At 41.0% G+C, this 19,155-nt stretch overlaps 2 protein-coding genes across 4 annotated transcripts in view; both read right to left on the reverse strand.

Moving 5' to 3' along the window:
• KAT14 (lysine acetyltransferase 14) overlaps positions 1-9,909 on the reverse strand; it is a 139,788-nt gene extending 129,879 nt beyond the window's left edge. For 2 of the 3 annotated variants that reach the window (XM_087960981.1, XM_087960980.1), the window contains exon 1: positions 5,674-5,929. In XM_087960981.1, the coding sequence (XP_087817107.1) occupies positions 5,674-5,929 (256 nt within the window). Of the gene's footprint in view, positions 1-5,673; positions 5,935-9,733 lie in introns of those variants that run through there. The other variant, XM_026683182.2, reaches the window with a different exon arrangement.
• Positions 6,066-9,909, reverse strand: PET117 (PET117 cytochrome c oxidase chaperone). Its single transcript, XM_087960993.1, has 2 exons — positions 9,734-9,909; positions 6,066-6,209 (listed from the first exon to the last, which is right to left on the reverse strand). Exons 1-2 carry the CDS (start codon positions 9,827-9,829, stop codon positions 6,066-6,068), a joined length of 240 nt encoding a protein of 79 aa, XP_087817119.1. The 5' UTR covers positions 9,830-9,909.
• Positions 9,910-19,155: the final 9,246 nt, after the last annotated feature.

Genomic DNA, 19,155 nt, shown 5'->3' on the forward strand with positions numbered 1-19,155 from the left:
CGTAAAATATGAATGAATAAAACTATAGTCAAATGATTAATAATACTAGGGTATTCAATTTTTGATTGATAATATGAGCTATTATGCAATGTAACTGTAACTGTAACTGAAGACTACGAAATGGATGCACAAAAAAATTTGTAAACCAACTGGCACACTGCTTGTATACCTATGGAAGAAAGTTTGATGTTTTGATGTTTTGTTTGTTTGTTTGTTTTTAAAAACCAATAAAATTTACAAAAAAAAGAAAAAAAGGAATGCAATACTCTTGCCACCCCACCCCACCCCCATTGACCCACAAGCTGGGCAACAGAGTTCGTGTCAGGGGCTAAGCTACCAAAACTAAAAATGTGTTCTATAACTCTAAGGAGATGAAAGAACTATGGGACTATATCGATGCCAACCTAGCCCGGGGTTTCACACAACCAGCAAAATCTAGGGTGGCCACCTTGTCTTGAGAAGAAAGATGGGTCGAAGATGCTCTGTATGATTTTAGAGGAATAAATGCAGTATGCGTGGAAAACACCTACCCACTGCCACTAATAAAGGACATGCAGTCCCACCTGGCCAAGGGGAAGATGTTCACCAAGTTAGACCTGCGGGAAGCTTACTACCAGGTACGAATTAGAAGACAAATGGAAAACTGCTTTTAACTGCCCGCTAGGCAGCTTCCAATTCAAAGTAATGTCGTTTGGGTTACAAGAGGCCCCAGGCCCTTGCTGTCTTGATGCAATTAATCAATGATCACCAATATAAAGGAATCCTTGTCTATTTGGTCGACATTCTTATATTCAGTGAAACAATGGAGGAAATGTGAAGCTAGTGAGCGAAGTCCTGAAAAAAACTGCTCATGGCAAAGCTATACTGGCTGTCAAAAGACTGCTCTGGACTGCTGAGTGTCAAACAAGGGGGTAGAAATGGACTGGGCAAAAGTCAAAGCAGTACTAGACTAGGCGGGAACTTAGAGCCAGTTTTCCACCAAGACTGTGCCAATTTGATATGTCCCAATAAAATATTATTTGAGGAATTTGCCTGCCTCAAGTTCTTATTGAATGGGATCTATTATTTGGAACCTTGACATTGCATTTGTTAAAAACAGATCATGCCAAACCAATCTTATTTTATTCTTTGACAAAGTGACTAAATTAGTAGACCTAATGCTAATATACCATGTTTCTCATAAAATAAGGCCGGGTCTTTTTTTTTTTTTTTTTTTGAGCCCCGAAAAAAATGGCTAGGCCGACTTTTCAGGGGTGACTTAATTCCCCCCTTGCATCCTCGCATAGAGTGCCCCGCGGGCAGCCATGCCTCGCCACCAGCCGCTCCTAACTGGCGATCATGGCAGAGCGCGGAGAGCCCCCTACTCCTGCCAAGCACCTTTGCTGCAGACCCGAGACCTTCGGCACCTGCTGCTGCTTCCTCTCCTGCCATTGCTTTCCCTTCTACCCATGCTGCCGCTGCGTTTGGAGCTGCCACTTCCACGTTTGGAGCTGCCGCTGTGTTTGGAGCACCGCTGCCATTTGGAGCACATTTGGAGTGGGGATGGCAGCGGTGTTCCAAATGCGGCAGCAGCTCTAAATGTGGAAGCGGCAGCTCCAAATGCGGCGGTTGTGCTCCAAACGCAGAAGCAGCAGCGGCGGCGGCACGGGTAGAAGGGGAAGCAACGGCAGCAGGGGAAGCAGCAGTGGCGGGCACCAAAGGTCTCGGGTCTGCAGCATAGGTGCTTGGCGGGAGTAAGGAGGTCTCGGAGCTCCACTATGATTGCCCATTAGGAGAGGCTGGTGATGAGGCATGGCTGCCTGTGGGCCGCTCCTACCAGCAAGTCCCCCCCCCTTCCCCCCATTTCACATGTTTTAAAATAGGCCTAAATTTGGGGGAGGGGCTTAATTTCATTTTATGCCAAGAATACATGCTGGGTCTTCCTATTGGGGGGGCGTATTGTTGGAGAAACATGGTACTTAGCATGCTAATATATATAATATACTTCAGCTGACTTGTTATAGCAAGTCATTCAACAAAGTAGACCACAACCTACTTCTTGATAAATTAGAAAAATGTGGTAGAGACAGCATCACCACCAGATGGATCTGTAACTGGCTGACAAACTGTACTCAAAGAGTTGTCCTTAATGGTAGTACATCTACATGGAGGGAAGTAAGCAGTGAGGCACCACAGAATTAGGCCCAGTACTCTTCAGTGCCTTTATAAAAGACTTAGATGAAGGAATAGAAGGGGAACTCATCAAATTTGGAAAATGATACTAAGCTGGCAGGAATACCCGACATCCCAGAAAACAAGCTCAGGATCCAAAAGATCTTGACAGACTTGAATAATGGACCCTATCAAACAACATGAAATTAAATGTGGAGAAAAGGAAAGTTTTATACCTAGACAGGAAAAACCAAAGGTATAAGTATAGATTAGGCGAAACATGGCTCAGAAACAGTAACTGTGAAGGGATCTTGGGAGTCCTAGTGGACAATCACTTAAACATGAGCCAGCAATGTGAGGCAGCAGCCAAAAAAGCTAATACAGTCCTTGGTTGTATAAACAGAGACATAGAATCAAAATCACGTGGAGTATTAGTATCACTTTATAAATCCTTCGTAAGACATCTGAAATGCTACATCCAATTTTGGTCACGTTACAAAAAAGATGTTGGAAAAAGTGCAAAGAAGACCAATTAAAGTCCTGGAGACTAAAACATATGAAGAACAGTTGCAGGAATTGGATAGGGATAGTCTAGAGAAAAGAAAGATTATGGGTAACATGATAGTAGTATTCCAGTATTTTGAGGGGCTGCCACAAAGAAGAGGGGGTCAACATTTTCCAAAGCGCAAGAAGGCAAGAAACAATGGATGGAAACTAATGAAGGACAAACTTCCTAACAGTGAGAACAATTAACTAGTGGAACAGCTTGCCTTTAGAAGTTGTAGATGCTTCATCATTGGACATGTTTAAGAAAAGACTGGGCAGCCACCTGTCTGAAATGGTATAGGTAGTGTTGGCGAAACTTTTCGGCACCAAGTGCCAAAACGGGAGCACAAACACATGCGCGCAGGGAAGCACCATGAAACCAGAAGAGCAGTTCCCCGGCACGCATGGTGTGTGCCAAGAAGCTAAGTTTCTGGCGCGCCACCTGGTCTTCCGGTTTCTGGCACTCCAGCATGTGCAAAGACCAGCTGGCCAGCCAGCACACATGTGTGCACTGGAAACTGGAAGCTCAGCTTCCCAGCATGCACATGCACACCAGGGAGCAACCCTTCTGATTTCCTGCACTTCTGCATGCACAAACCCCAGCTGCGCATGCTGGAACCCAGAAGAACAATGGACGGCTGGCATGCCCGGAGAGGTGGCTGTGCATGCGTGCCATAGGTTCGCCATCACGGGTATAGAGTCTCCTGCTTGAGCAGGGGGTTGGACTAGAAGACCTCCAAAGCCCCTTCCAACTCTATTCTGATTGAAATTGAAATGCTGTAATAAATACCTAGTACAAAATATGATTTTCCTGAACCATAACAAAGGACTATAAATGTTGTTCTATTCTATCAATATTAAGTTTCAGGGTGCATTTAAAAATACAAAGGCTTTATGTTAGTTTGGGCCATTTTTTCTTCTAGATGGGATGTATGCATTTTGTGCATACCTTGTTTTGCTCTAGTGTCAATGCTATTTATACAGTTAAAACAGCAGCAAGCTGTTTTCTAGTCAATAATCACCACTTAGATGTAAGAATAACACTAGCAAAAACAGTATACATGCTTTTTACTGGGTTTCTGCATAGAAAGCATATTATGTTTGATCTTGCTTGATAATGCATATCAAAATGATTAAATTGGAAAAAGGGAAAAGTTGTCTGTTTTCCAGCTTTGTTTACTTACCTTGAGGCTTGGAGAAGTACTAATTATTAGTTAAGGTATTGTACCAGATTCAAGTTTTCCTCAGCTTTGGAAATTCATTTGGGTAACTTTGGGCATAAGGTTGTGGTGATAAGAATAAATGAAGGGAAATGCAAGCCAACTTAAAATACCTGAAGGAACACCTGCTTGCCTCTTGGGTAAGTTTGGGCATAGGGTTATTTTGATAATAATAAATGAAGGAAAATGCAAGCAACTTAAAACACCTGCTTGCCATCAATCACACATAAAAATTAACAAATAAACATTAAAGGCATCTGTTCTTTTTGAAGGCCCTGACTTCATGGAATATTTTTAATACAGGAATGGAACTGGTTTGTGATTGCTGCCTTTCTGGATCTTTCTGAACATCTAAACAGTGTAGTCCTTGAATTTCTCAATAGCTTCTCATAGCAAGAACAAATGCAGGTGTTTTCTCTACTATGCAACAAAGAAATGTTGATTAAAATAAGTTCAAATAGCTAGTATATGTTTAGGGCTTTTTAAAACAGTGATTGGTCTCATTCGAGACAATGATGAATCTGCATACAGACAGGAGGTTGCCTCATGGTGTAACCGGAACAATCTGGAACTGAACACATTCAAAACCGTAGACTTGGTGGTAGACTTTAGAAGAAACCCTCCCATACTACCACCTCTTACAATACTAGACAACACAGTATCAACAGTAAAGACCTTCAAATTTCTAGGTTCTACTATATCACATGACGTAAAATGGACACCTAACATCAAAAACATCATCAAAAAAGCACAACAAAGAATGTTCTTTCTGCACCAACTCAGAAAGCTCAAACTGCCCAAGGAGCTGCTGATACAGTTCTACAGAGGAATTATTGAGTCTATCATCTGCACCTCTATAACTGTCTGGTTTGGTTCTGCAACCCAACAGGACAAACACAGACTTCAGAGGATAATTAGGACTGCAGAAAAAACAATTACTACCCACCTGCCTTCAATTGAGGACCTGTATACTGCACAAGTCAAAAAGAGGGCTGTGAAAATATTTACAGACCCCTCACATCCCGGACATAAACTGTTTCAACTCCTTCCCTCAAAACAACGCTATAGAGCACTGCACACCAGAACAACTAGACACAAGAACAGTTTTTTCCCGAAAGCCATCACTCTGCTAAACAAATAATTCCCTCGATACTGTTCAACTATTTACAAAGTGTACACTACTATTACTGTTAATCTTCTCATCACTCCTTATCACCCATCCACTCCCACTTGTGATTGTAGGACTGTAACTTTGTTGCTTGTATCCTTACAATTTATATTGACTGTTTCCTAGTATGATTTGATTGTTGATTGTACCCTATGACTATCATTAAGTGTTGTACGTTATGATTCTTGATTAACGAATGTACCTTTTCTTTATGTATACTGAGAGTATTTACACCAAGACAAATTCCTTGTGTGTCCAATCACACTTGGACAATATTCTATTCTAAAATTAATTTGCTAAGCAACAATGTACTTGTGTCTTAAGACTGAGATCTGTGTCGTTTATTTTGAAGTAACCATAAATGATTTCAATGTTGTTTACTTCAAGAAGTATTATATCTCCAACTTTTGTAGTTCAAACAAAGCTAATTGATCATTTCTAAGCAACACCATGTGGGTAGAACAGAATACCAAAACTTGTGTTCAGACACTCTACATGGACACGTGTGCTTATGTGCAGAGTAAACAGAGTAAAAACTATAAGTTTGAGAAACTCAAAATCACAATATAAATAATTAAGAAGTCTTACTTGCTGGCAACCATTTTTGACATCTTTCACAGTAATAAGTTATCTCCTCTGCCCAGGATGTTTCTCCTTCATCACTATTCATAGAGTCTCCGCTTTGATCATGGCTCAAATCCACTGATGCCTGATCTTCAGATTCTACTATAAGAAGAGTTTCTCCTTCAACTTCCCCCTCTTCCAGCCCTTCTGAAGGAGATGTTCTTGTAGCTTCATCATCATGACAAGTCATCATGTCATTCATGTATGCATTTTTATCCATTATGCCTATGGAGAATTATTTTCACCATATAAAAAAATTTTCTTCTAATATCTAAAAAGCATGATCAGAATAATGATTGATTTGGTAAATACGATAATAAAATTATGTAACAAAAAATTATGACAACTCTTTCTTTTCACGCTTGGGGTTTTCTTGTCATTAGCATTTTGCTATTCTCTGTTTCAAGTTGGATGGCCAAAGTAGTATGTTTATCTAAAAGATTAAAATGTTCCTTGTATTTCTGTCTCTCAAGATCTCTGTAAACGCCTTCATGTAACCTCTGAAAAAAGATACATTATTATTAAAAATTGGAAAAAAATCATACTTGCTATAAAATTAAGAATACATTAAATATACGGCAATATAACTTTTCAACAGATGCACATAAATTAATATAATACATTAATTAGATTACAGATCTTTAAAGATCCTTATGAAAAAATACAATAAGCAAAAATACAATAGCCCTTGACTTATTACCATAATTGAGACCAAATTTCCATCTCTAAGCAACATGGTCATAAACAAGATATCATGCAGCTCTAGAGGTCCTTTCAGTAAAAAGCACGGGGGGGGGGGGGAGGCCTAACACAGGTTATGTGCAAACTGGGGTCTTGCAATATGCCACAAGCACACATAAGCTAGGGAAAAATATACTTGGCTCAGGGGCTTTATGATGTAGAACAGTGCAAGATGCCTGAGTTATAGTGCTGCACAAAGCTGCAGCCATCCCTAGAAACCTCAGCCATCTCAACCCAGCCGCTCTGCCACAACCAATTGGTCTTTGCCATTTTCCTCACTGTTAAGATGCACTAAGCCTGACCCTACTACATGTGAAGCAGTTGCTGGCCACACCAAGCCTTCTTCCAGAGGCTTGGCAGAGCTATCAGCTGACTCATATACAGTAGTGTCAGCCACCTCGTCACATTGGGAGGAAAATTGAGGTCACAGGTTATAACTTCTCCATTCAGGGTCATCATAACTTTGAATGGTCACTGAACAAGTGGTCATACGTTGAGGACTACCTCTACTCATACATAAATAGTCCTCGACTTACAACCACAATTGGCATCAGAATTTCCACTGCTAGGTAAGGTGGTTGTTAGGTGACTTGCATCTGATTTTATGATCTTTTTTTGCCCCAGTTGTTAAGTGATTCACTGCAGTTAAGTGAGTCCCATGGTCATTAAATGAATTACTCTACTGACTTTGTTGGAAGCAACTGGGAAGGTCATAAATGATGATCACATGACTCTGAGACACTGGAATAGATGCCAGTTTCCAAGTGTTCAAATTTTGATTACATGACTATGGGGATGCTCCGAACAGATGTAAATACAAGGACTTGTCATAACTTGCTTTTTTTCAGTGCCATTGTAACTTTGAAAGGTTGCTTAAGAACTACAGTAGTCAACTTAAGACCAATAATTTAGTGACTGTTCAAAGTTACAGTGGACCCGTCTAAAAGCTACTTATATCTTAGTTCCAAAGTTATGACTTCTGCAGCACCCCTGCAGTCCTTTGCCCTTACGACTGAGTGCAAGGACCCTTCAAGTGCCTCCCTGCCTACTACCCCACCAGACTGCATAGCTTGAGCCTGCACCCCACCCCTCCAGGCCCCACACCCTTTTCACTTACCTTTTGAAGTTTTCTGGAGCTTATGTTAGGGAAGCAAAGCAGGCCTCATTGTGTCTGGGCTGCATGGCATGATTCCAGAAGCAGCCACCATTTTCAGAGTGTCCACTATTCAGGGCAACTTATCTGAAAATTGCAGCCACTTCCAGGATTGCCCAATGAGGCTTGCTTGTTTCCCTAACACAAATTCCAGATATGTTTGAAAGGTAAGTATGCAATGGGTGACGTGGGTAAGGAGAATGTGGGTCTATGGGTGGGAAACAGACCCAAGGGCAGGAAGCAGAGCACAAAATGCCTCAGGGAGTGGGGAAGGCCTTAGGAGGATTGAGGAAGGATCTGCACTATGTCTCCCAAGAGTTCACTTAATGACCGCACTGGGAAGAGCACAGAAGGAGAATTGTAAGGCATCATTTCAATTGTCATTTGAGGACTATTTGTTTGGTGTAGCATGATGTGACCACACCATTTACTAACAGCAGTTTTGGTAGTCCAGATTGCACTTGTTAGCCCAAGACTATGCTATCATTAGGTGAGGACCTCGTATTTATTCTGTCCTGGCATGCTCCCCTTCACTTCAACTTCCCCAACCCATTTCCTCTCATCTCTGCCTTTTGGGTCATTCTGCACTCCACTGCCCCTGCTACTCCACCACCCTGCTCTCCTCACAGCCCCCAGATTACCTTTGCCATCTTCTTCCTCCCACTGAGGTGTGGGTAGGGTGCAGGGCAGCAAGGACAAAATACAGCAGAGGAGGACAGCAGAGTTGGAGGGAAAATTGGACGGGTGAGGAGAGTTGACGGTCATAAATGCAGACAAGCTACCAAAGTTCTGAATTTTTATCACATGACCACAGGGGCGCCACAAGGGCTATAACTTTGAGGATCAGTCATAAATATCAGATGTCTCGTTGGGAAGCTGTTCCATAGAATTTGGTGCAACTATTGGTTCTGGATAATATCCCTGATCCTCCCTTCACTTCTTGTCAGTCCCACCATATCTCCCAGGGATACAATTAAGAGGAATCATGAAGGAAACTGCTTGGACAAGTCCCTGCTTGGATAAGTTCCTGCAGTTTTTTGGCAAGATTTTTCAGCAGTGTTTCCTTGGGCTGAGAGAAAATGACAAGTAGACTGTGGGATGCATGTGGGATTTGCCTAACAGGCAAAACTGTGTCATAAGTTGGCATATGAAAGTTAGGACCATGAAACGTAGAGATGGTGTTGCTGGTCCCAGCTGCCATCAATAAGTGAGAATTATCCATAATTCTTGGGATATGCACAAAGTAGAACATAAAAGCTTCAGCTACACTTGTGGGAAATAATATTAAAAGACTTTTTAATAGAAAAATGAAACTTGTACTATTACTATTAAAAATGAAAATGAAACTAATTGTAATCCTATTTTATATGGTACATTGCTTTAACAAGAAACCAGAAAAAAATTAGCAAAAAAAGGATGAAGTAAAAATAAACTGAAGGTTTTTGAGAAAAGATACCAACTTTCCAGAGAATTTTTCAATTTCCTATAAACTTTTATGAAGATTCATTTAGCAATCTTTGACTTCTCATTCTCTAACATTGTTTAATTCTCAAAACGTTTAAGTGGAATTAAGTTTGGGAACAATGCTGTTTTAATGTTACTTTTTTCTTTCACACTGCATAGAACTGAGGGTAAGCCATTGTAAATGATATCCCTATCGAAAAACAAAAAATATAATATAAAGATACAAGTTATTGCTTGCTTTTTACAAGGTAGCTTAATCAGAAAAATAATAAAGGCTTGTTTAGATTTCCAGGAAGAAAACAAAAACCTTAAAACACAACCTTCAAGTTGAGCAAAAGTAATATTGTCTCTCGGAGTTTGTCCCAGTCCAAATGCAGTATAAGCCTTAGAATGTACGTTTAGAAACTCCATTACTTTTCTTCACAGAAGAAGGTATTGGAAGGAAAAATCATTTAATGCCGTTTGTCTTTAAAAGAGGAATAACGGAATTACATATGCTTTTAAAAACTTTTTACAAGTTCCCTTGTTCAACAATATAAAACCAGAGATTCCTCCATAGCTTTTCTACGGAATAGCTATTACCTCTGACCGAGAAGAAAAAAAATGGCTCCCAAATTCAACGAGGAAGCAGGAGTTTGCAATGTATGAAAATATTTTTGACATTACCTCTCTGAGATGTCTCTGTTGGACGTGGACACCAATAATGGCTCCGCCCGCGAGCAGGATAGAAACCCCCAGGGCTGCCTTAGAAGTTGTCGACATGACACCACGTAGCACCACAACTCACCACAACAGCAAGCATCAAAACGAACTACACCATTTCAGATAAGGTACTTAAGAGCATGCGCGTCTGCGCGGACGTCACAATGTGTTCTATTTTTCCACGCATGCTCAACAGGTTTGACTGATGCGCGTGGTTCGGATCGTTACTTTCTTGAAAGTATGCTTTCTTTCGAGAGGGGGAACGTTGACCCTAATTCTTTGAGTAGTTTGGAGGCTCAGTCTTTACCCCCAATAAGAAAAAAAAACGTAGCACATTTGTTGGCAAGTTAAACTAGCATTTTTAAAATTGAGGAATAAGTTTGTAGCAAAAATACTTTTAATTGATTTTAATTTTCTGCTAAGAAATCTAGAAGCAGAAATAATACATCTGGTGGAAAAATAAAATTATTTCAAATATTCTGCATTAAAATCTTTGTGCATGCCAATAGAAGACCTAGTATTTAGATGAGCAGTGATGTGATCTTCATACCTCAAACAGGCTTCCTATATCTAAGTGCAGTTGGTACGATCAGGACAGTACATATTACTGTAGTTAATCATATATTCACCCCAGAGAGCTCATCAGTAAAAAAGATTTCTTGGCAGTTTTTGCTAAAGGCAGCATACCATTACTTTTTTTTTATTAACTATGCTTTTTTCAATTGATGCCTATAGTAATATACTAAGATAGTCACTGGGAATGCTAGGAGACTGCGTGTGCCCAGAGGGCGAGACCAAGGCAGAGGGGGCAGCACCTCGCTGTCACCAGGGTGGCCCTATGGGCCAGAACTAAGGCTGACCACGTTCTGACCCAGATGGCCACCACATAGTAGAGCAGCACATAGTAGGCCAACAGTGCCGCACCAGGCACCAGTGCCTCCATAGCCCACTTACTGGCCTGGTCTCGTAGCCCTTGAGGCTTCCCTTTCACTGGGACTGTCCCTGCATGGGAAAACCATGGCCACCAGCCATGCTGTCCACCTTTCCGCCTCCCCTTGTCCCTTCCTGGGCACAGAGGGAAGGGAGGGAGGGAAGGAAGGAAGGAAGGAAGGAAGGAAGGAAGGAGATGGGAAGGAGAAGGAGGAAGGAATAGTTAACTAGGCTCACTTGGAAGAAGCGTTTATTGAAAAGTTTTCCTGCAAATTCAAATGCAAATGATATGTGAATGCTTTCAAACAGGAGGGTAGAGAAATCCTTCTCATTAGAAACATTTCCATGCATTTATGTCCTATAAAATACTTTTCAGACAAATGTGTCATCAAAATATTTAAAACCATGCAATCTTATTCCAAATATCAACAGGAATGCAGCAGCAGCATCCTCTGTCTCCTGCTTTGCTGGGAGGGGTACCAGACAGGGAAATGCCAATGATATCTGAGATTGGGAGAACAACATCTACTTTGGCATGCTGTGCACACACACGCACACACACACACAAAACATTCCAACCTTGGAGACTTTTATCCACATCTGAGCTTATAAGCTACCAATCATACCTGGGTTCAGGAAGAAGGCCCTCTCCTTCCTCTGTGGATAAAAGTCCCCAAACTTGGAATGTGGTGTGTGTGTGCGTATGTGTGCTTGGTTGCCAGCAGTTTGGTGAGGCGAGGAGCTTGTGGGCCACCAAATTGTCCCCACATCAGGTTAGCTGTTGCAACTTCTTCCACCCCAACCCAGCCATCCCAAGTCAGCCACGCCCAGTGCTGAGCCAGCCACGCCCATCCAGCATCAAACCAGTCACACTCACCTAGTCGCAGCGACCTGGCTACTGCCCTTTGAGGGCAACCATAATGTTGATCCGGCCGTCAATGAAATTGAGTTTGACACCCCTGTTCTAGTCCAACTCCCTGTTCAAGCAGGAAACCCTATATCCCTATAGACAAATATAAACCCTATAGACAATGGTTCTCCAATCTCATCTTTAAAAAAAAGAAAAAAAATCTTTAAAATTTTTGGCTAAAAAAACTTATTAAAAATTTTTCAATTAAAAAGTTTGAAATGGTGGTGAACTTTTTTATATACAGGTGAAACTCAAAAAATTAGAATATCGTGCAAAAGTTCATTTATTTCAGTAATGCAACTTAAGTGGTGATCCTAATATATGAAATAGACTCATTACATGCAAAGCAAGATAGTTCAAGCTGTGATTTGTCATAATTGAGATGATTATGTCTTACAGCTCATGAAAACCCAAATCCACAATCTCAGAAAATTAGAATATTATATGCAATCAATAAAACAAGGATTGTACATAGAACAATATTGGACCTCTGAAAATTATAAGCATGCATATGTACTCAGTACTTGGTTTGGGCCCCTTTTGCAGCAATTACTGCCTCAGTGCAGCATGGCATGGAAGCTATCAGCCTGTGGCACTGCTGAGGTGTTATGGAAGACCAGGATGCTTTAATAGCGGCCTTCAGCTCTTCTGCATTGTTCCGTCTCATGTCTCTCATCCTTCTCTTGGCAATGCTCCATAGATTGTCTATGGGGTTCAGGTCAGGCGAGTTTGCTGGCCAATCAAGCACAGTAATCCCACGGTCATTGAACCAGGTTTTGGTGCTTTTGGCAGTGTGGGCAGGTGCCAAGTTCTGCTAGAAAATGAAGTCAGCATCCCCATAAAGCTCGTCTGCAGAAGGAAGCATGAAGTGCTCCAAAATCTCCTGGTAGACGGCTGCATTGACCCTGGACTTAATGAAGCACAGTGGGCCAACACCAGCAGATGACATGGCTCCCCAAATCAACACAGACTGTGGAAACTTCACACTGGACTTCAAGCATCTTGCAGTGTGTGCTTCTCCTTTCTTCCTCCAGACTCTGGGTCCTTGGTTTCCAAATTAGATGCAAAAGTTACTCTCATCAGAAAAGAGGACTTTGGACCACTGAGCAGCAGATCAGTTCTGTTTTTCTTTAGCCCAGGTAAGACGCTTCTGACGTTGTTTGTTGTTCAGGAGCGGCTTGACACGAGGAATACGACATTTGAAGCCCATGTCCAGGATCCGTCTGTGTGTGGTAGCTCTTGATGCACTGACTCCAGCCTTAGTCCACTCCTTGTGAAAGTCCCCAACACTTTTGAATGGCCTTTTCCTGAAAAGCCTCTCTAGGCTACGGTCATCCCTGCTGCTTGTGCACCTTTTTCTTCCACACTTTTCCCTTCCACATAACTTTCTATTAATGTGCTTTGATACAGCACTTTGGGAACATCCAACTTCTTTTGCAATTACCTTTTGAGGCTTTCCCTCTTTATGGAGGGTGTCAATGATGGTTTTCTGCACAACTGTCAGGTCAGCAGTCTTTCCCATGATTGCGATTCTTACTGAACCAGACTGAGAGACCATTTAAAGGTGCAGGAACCCTTTGCAGGTGTTATGGCTGAATTAGCTGATTAGAGTGGGACACTTTGAGCCTAGAATATTGAACCTGTTCACAATATTCTAATCTTCTGAGATTGTGGATTTGGAGTTTTCATGAGCTGTAAGCCATAATCATCTCAATTATGACCCATCACGACTTGAACTATTTTGCTTTGCATGTAATGAGTCTATCTCATATATTAGGTTCACCTTTTAAGTTGCATTACTGAAATAAATGAACTTTTGCACGATATTCTAATTTTTTGAGTTTCACCTGTATATATAATTTTATTTATAATTTTTTCTTTAACATCCATAACTGTTTAGCGGACAGTGTATTATCTGGGTCAATATATTTTGCATACAATTCTAATAGTGATATTACCATTTAAATATACATAGTCATACTTTTTCAACTTCTAACATTTGTGTATAGATAACAATCATAATATATTCTATTATATTTCATTATGAATATTATTTTCCCAATTTCTACTTTCTGCTTCTTTTTTCTAACACTTATTAGAATAATCACCATGTTAAAAAGTATTCTATGCCTATCCATCATCTCTTGCTCTTTTTGAAATTTCAACTCTTATTAACTTTTTGGTGATTCTGTCCTGCTTCTCCTCTGGTATCTTGTGATTCCTTTTGTCATTTTTATTTATACTAAGTATTTCCACTGTTACAGCATCTGTCTCTTGCTGTTGGATCTCTAGAGTATCCATCCTTAGTTCCCCCATCATTTTTAAGGAATCTTTCTTGTTATTCTCTTTTCTGTTTTGGATTTTTGAAATATATTTGTTCCATGTTTGTAATTATTGTTATCTCTCCTATCCTCTTATCTAGCTTCATTTTTGGAATTGTCTCTTCTATTTCTTCCTCAACACTTTCTGTTTTCTCCTCTGTTTTATGAATTTTTTGTTCATTTTTTAAATTGTCCTTTGCTGGGATTTTCCTAATCTCACCGTATCTTGGATCAAATCCATCATCTCCTTATGGTTCCTTGTTAATGCATTGACACATCAACATCATTTCTTTATAGACTTCTTTTTCCCACTGAGACATTTTGTGCTGCAATGCTACACTAATCATTGCTCAATATTCAACCAAAGCGTTAATATCCCAATTTTCCAGAAACACCAAATCCACGTATTAATAAAATTTACACAGTCCTGAAACTGTTCCTCAAACTGCCCTAAATCCTTAAAATTATCCAATTTGTACCCTCTGATTTTTCTGAGTTTTAAGTCTTATTCAACTTTTCTTCTTTCTTCTTAGTATTCCAAGTTGGCCCACTAAATTTATTTATTTATTTATTTATTTGATTTGCCAATTGTTTACAAGATAATAAGTATAAGTGTATACATAGTTGTGAATACATGAAATGGGTACATATAAGAAAAATAAAAGAATAAGAGAAACAATAGGACAGGGACGGTAGGCACGATGGTGCGCTTATGCACGCCCCCTACAGACCTCTTAGGAAAGGGGTGAGGTCAATAGTAGACAGTCTAAGGTTAAAGTTTTTGGGGTTTGGGGAAGAGACTACAGAGTCGGGTAGAGTATTCCAGACATTGACCACTCTATTGCTGAAGTCGTATTTCCTGCAATCAAGTTTGGTGCGGTTTACTTTGAGTTTGTATCTATTGTGTGCTCTTGTGTTGTTATGGTTGAAGCTGAAGTATTCATTGACAGGTAGGACATTGCAATGTATGATTTTATATACCATGCTTAAGTCAGACCGAAGACGGCGTAATTCAAGGTTTTCTAGTTTTAGAATTTCAAGTCTGGTGGCATAAGGTATTCTACAACGAGTAGAAGAGTGGAGAACTCCTCTTGTGAAATATTTCTGGACTTTCTCAATTGTGCTAATATCAGATACGTAATGAGGGTTCCAGACTGATGAACTGTATTCGAGTATTGGTCTAGCAAATGTTTTGTATGCTCTGGTTAGTAGTGTGATATTACCAGAGAAAAAACTACGTAGGATTAGGTTAACAACTCTTAATGCCTTTTTGGCTATGTAGTTGCAGTGGGCTCTAGCACTTAGATCATTAGAGGTGAGTATTCCAAGGTCCTTTACAGAGCTTGGGTCATCAACAAGATCTTGACTATTCAGCTTGTATTTTATTTTCTGATTTTTTTTTGCCAATATGTAAGACAGAGCATTTATTTGTTGAGATTTGAAGTTGCCATTTGTTTGACCATTCAGATACATAGTCAAGATCTTTTTGTAGGGTAGCAGTATTGTCTGTGGTATTGAACAGCTTTACATCATCAGCGAAGAGAACGTAATTGCTCTTAATATGATCACAGAGGTCGTTTATGTAGAGTATGAAGAGAGTTGGTCCTAGAACACTGCCCTGGGGGACACCACTATTGACAGGTACTGGATTTGATAGGACGCTCTCGATTTTGACCATTTGTTGTCTCTTTGACAGGAATGCTTCTATCCAGTTATTCAGTTGTCCAGAGATACCATAGGATTTTATTTTTAGGAGTAGTTTGTCGTGTACCACTGAATCAAAGGCTTTACAGAAGTCTATGTAGATTGCGTCTATTGCTTTGCCCTGGTCGAGTTGTGTCGTCCATATGTTTTTGCAGTGTAAGAGTTGCAGATTACAGGATAGTTTTTTTCTGAAACCAAATTGTTTATCGGAGAGTAGGTTGTTTGTCTCTAAGTGGAGGATGATGGATTGGTTAATAATTGATTCCATGACTTTACAGGTGACGCAGCATAAGGAGATTGGCCTGTAATTTTCAACTAGGCTTGGGTCTCCCTTTTTGAAGATGGGGATGACTGTGGCTTGTGACCATAGGTTAGGCAAGGAGCTGGTCCTGAAAGATTTTTCAAAGATTATGCTTAGAGGTTTGGCTATGGCAGTGGATAGCTTTCTTAAGAAGTAGGCACATATTCCATCCGGTCCAATAGATAGAGATGGTTTTAGATTGCGTAGTGATTTTTCGACATTGTCTTCTGTGAAATCGATATGTATTAGATCATTGTTGTTATCTGTGGTACGGCTAGGAAATACTGGGCATGATCCATTGCTGTTTACAAATACTGAGCCAAAGAATGTGTTAAAGATGTTGGCTTTAATGGTGTCGTCGTTGCAGTCTTTACCATCAGGTCCTATCAAGGGAGGGATGGACCTTGAGTCTTTTAGTTTGTTGTTTACAAAATTGTAAAAAGCACGGGTGGAATTGGTGCTTAGAAGGTTTTCCTCTTGTTTAATGTGATAATTGGTGCATTCGGTCTTTATCTGGTGGCATAAATTTTTGTATCGGTTTTTGAAATTGGCAACATGACCAGATTTGTTTTTCCGCCAGAGTGATCTCTTTTTGGATTGAAGTTTCCTTATTGATATGGGTAATCTGCTTTTTTGTTTTGTTTTGGGAGTTGTTGTTGGAACATATAGTTTGATGACTCTTTTGACTTCAAGTAAAAATATGTTGTAATGGTCTTCAACGGTATTGCATCCAGTGAATAGAGATTGCCAATCAAGGGATGAGAGATCGTTGTCTATAAGATCATAGTTGCCTTTTTGAAGTTACAATAGGGGATTACATCATTGTGGTGATTTTTGTGTGGACGTATGTTGAGACAAAAGTCAATCATATTGTGGTCACTACTGGAAAAGGGTTCTTTAGTTTGTATTCCGTAAATTAAGTTCAAACTGTTGCAGAAGATGAGATCGAGGCAGTTGTTTAGTCTAGTGTTGTTGATTACTAGTTGTTCCAGTCCCAGATTTGTAATAGCATTGTAGAAGGTTGTGTGTATGATTTCAGTTGTACAATCATTTAGGGTCCAGTCAATATGAGGTAGATTGAAATCACCAAGAAGGATAAAAGGGTATGGGCAGGATGCAGCCCATGTTAGTAATGTATTTAGCTTGTTTACATGTTCGATGTCATAATCAGGTGCTCTGTAACATAGTAAGAATCGAATTGTGATATTTGAGGATAGTTCACAGATGATGGTTTCAGGAAGGGCAAGCTCCTGGGTAACTTGGATATTTTTAGATGTAAGGATTTTTATAGAATATAGCAACACCACCTCCTCGACGATTTTCACGATCTGATCGGTAAACATGATAGTCTCTTACTGTGGTAATGGAGTCGGGAGAGATGCATTGAGCCATGTTTCACAGACAAATATAATGTCGAAGTTAGCCATATTTAGGAGGAAGAGAAATTCAGGTATTTTATTCACGAGGCTTCTTGCATTGAGTAGTTTGCATTTAAGGCCGGCAGTAGTTGGAATTGAGGTAGTTGGGGGGCGTGCGTGCCTAGTCTTGGGTGATGGTGGATGGGTTGAGGTAGGGTTGTGGTTGAGGGTAAAAGCTGAGTATTGGGTTGCGTGGCTTACTTTTGATACAGTCAGCATGGTAGTCAATGTACAGGTCCTTCTCTCCATTGTCTAGACGGTTTTTGAGTTCGATGCGGAGTACACGGGAGCGGGCACGTTGCTGTATGGTTAGGTCAAATTTCCCCAAATATCTTTAATCCACAAAGTCAGATATGCAGTTTTAAAAATGTTTCTTGTTAATTGTAATCCACTTTGCTTTAGAAATCTTCAAACAGCTCCCTAATACTATCAGGCAACCAAAACTCCAGCTGATGTGAAATCAAAGTAAAAAATGCTTCCAGGTGTTATTTGTCTTTCCTTATGTCCTTTGTTATTTGTTGTCCTTTGTTATTCATGTCTTATCTCCAGCTATTCACAATCCAAGGTTATTCCCATAAAGCAGTGGTGCCCAACCTTTTTTGTACCAGGGACCAGTTTCAAGCACAAACACTTTTTCAGGGACCAGGGGAGGGGGAGAAGAATCCGAGTTTGGTGGTTTGCTTGCAGACGTTTCATTACCTGACTAGGTAACATCTGATGTTGTTACCTAGTCGGGTAATAAAACATCTGCCAGCAAACCACCAAGTTCAGGGAGCGCCTCGGCCCTGCCTCCCTCAGCCCCATCCCTCAGGTGTCTCCCTCCCTCCCTCAGGTGTCTGCCTCGTTCCTCTCTCAGTTGCTCTCTCTCTGCTCCACCAGCCCAGGAAGAAACTGCTTCAAAGAAGCCGGGGGGTGGTGGCTTTTCCTGTCGCCGCAGCTCCTCCAAAGCGCCCGTTTACCTCCACCCCACCCCGCCCGCCGCGCGGTTCAATCCACAGTGCTCCGTTCTGCCTGCCTGCCTGCCTTCTTCGTTTCGGAGCAGCTTCGGCTGATAAAAAGAGGCGAATAGTTATTATTCTCAGCCGAAGCTGCTCCCAAACAACCAAACAGGCAGGCAGGCAGAACGGGGCAGTGAATTGAACCGCACGTGGGCGGGCGGGGTGGGGGTGAACGGGCGCTTCGGAGGCGCTGCGGTGACAGGAAAAGCCACCCCACCCCCGGCTTCTTTGAAGCAGTTTCTTCCTGGGCTGGTGGAGCAGCGAGAGAGCGACTGAGAGAGGAACAAGGCGGAGGAAACCGAAGCTGCTGAGCCAGAGAGCAGGACAGGCTTCGGTTGCTTCCTCCCCCTTCTTTCATTTGTGTCCTTGATCCCTGATCCCAGCAGCATTCACCGAAGGCGAAGAAAGCCGCCATTTTTTAATTTTTTTTTATTTGCGGCCCGGTACAGAGTGCTCCACGGACCGGTACCGGTCCGCGGCCCGGTGGTTGAGGACCCCTGCCATAAAGCACTAATATCATATCTTCTTTGACCAGTAGATGGCGGCCCCCACTCTAAAATCCAGCTTTAAACACTGTAAAACACCATGAAACCTGGAGGGAAAGTAGGAAAAATGAAAAGCGAAACTCCTCTTTCTTTAAATGACTTCTTCCAATAATCAAACAATATTATCCACAAATTAAATTTCTTTTCACACTGCTAACAGTCCCAGTCCAGAGTTTCTTTATTTTATTTTACGGCTTAACAATCTTTCCTTAATAGTTTGTTTCACTTTTAGGTCTGAGATCTTTCTCCATGTAATAGA

This window comes from Notechis scutatus, chromosome 3 (assembly GCF_049901735.1).
Source record: "Notechis scutatus isolate UNSWTSFEM ecotype Mainland chromosome 3, rNotScu1.2, whole genome shotgun sequence".
NCBI classification, from domain to species: domain Eukaryota; kingdom Metazoa; phylum Chordata; class Lepidosauria; order Squamata; family Elapidae; genus Notechis; species Notechis scutatus.

What these genes read in the sequence shown, in the direction of transcription:
- PET117 (XM_087960993.1), bottom strand. Translation starts at nt 9,829, where the DNA reads ATGTCGACAACTTCTAAGGCAGCCCTGGGGGTTTCTATCCTGCTCGCG. An exon ending in AACAGAGACATCTCAGAGAG is followed by an intron (nt 6,210 to 9,733) that starts GTAATGTCAAAA and finishes ATCTTTTTTCAG; the next exon opens with AGGTTACATGAAGGCGTTTA.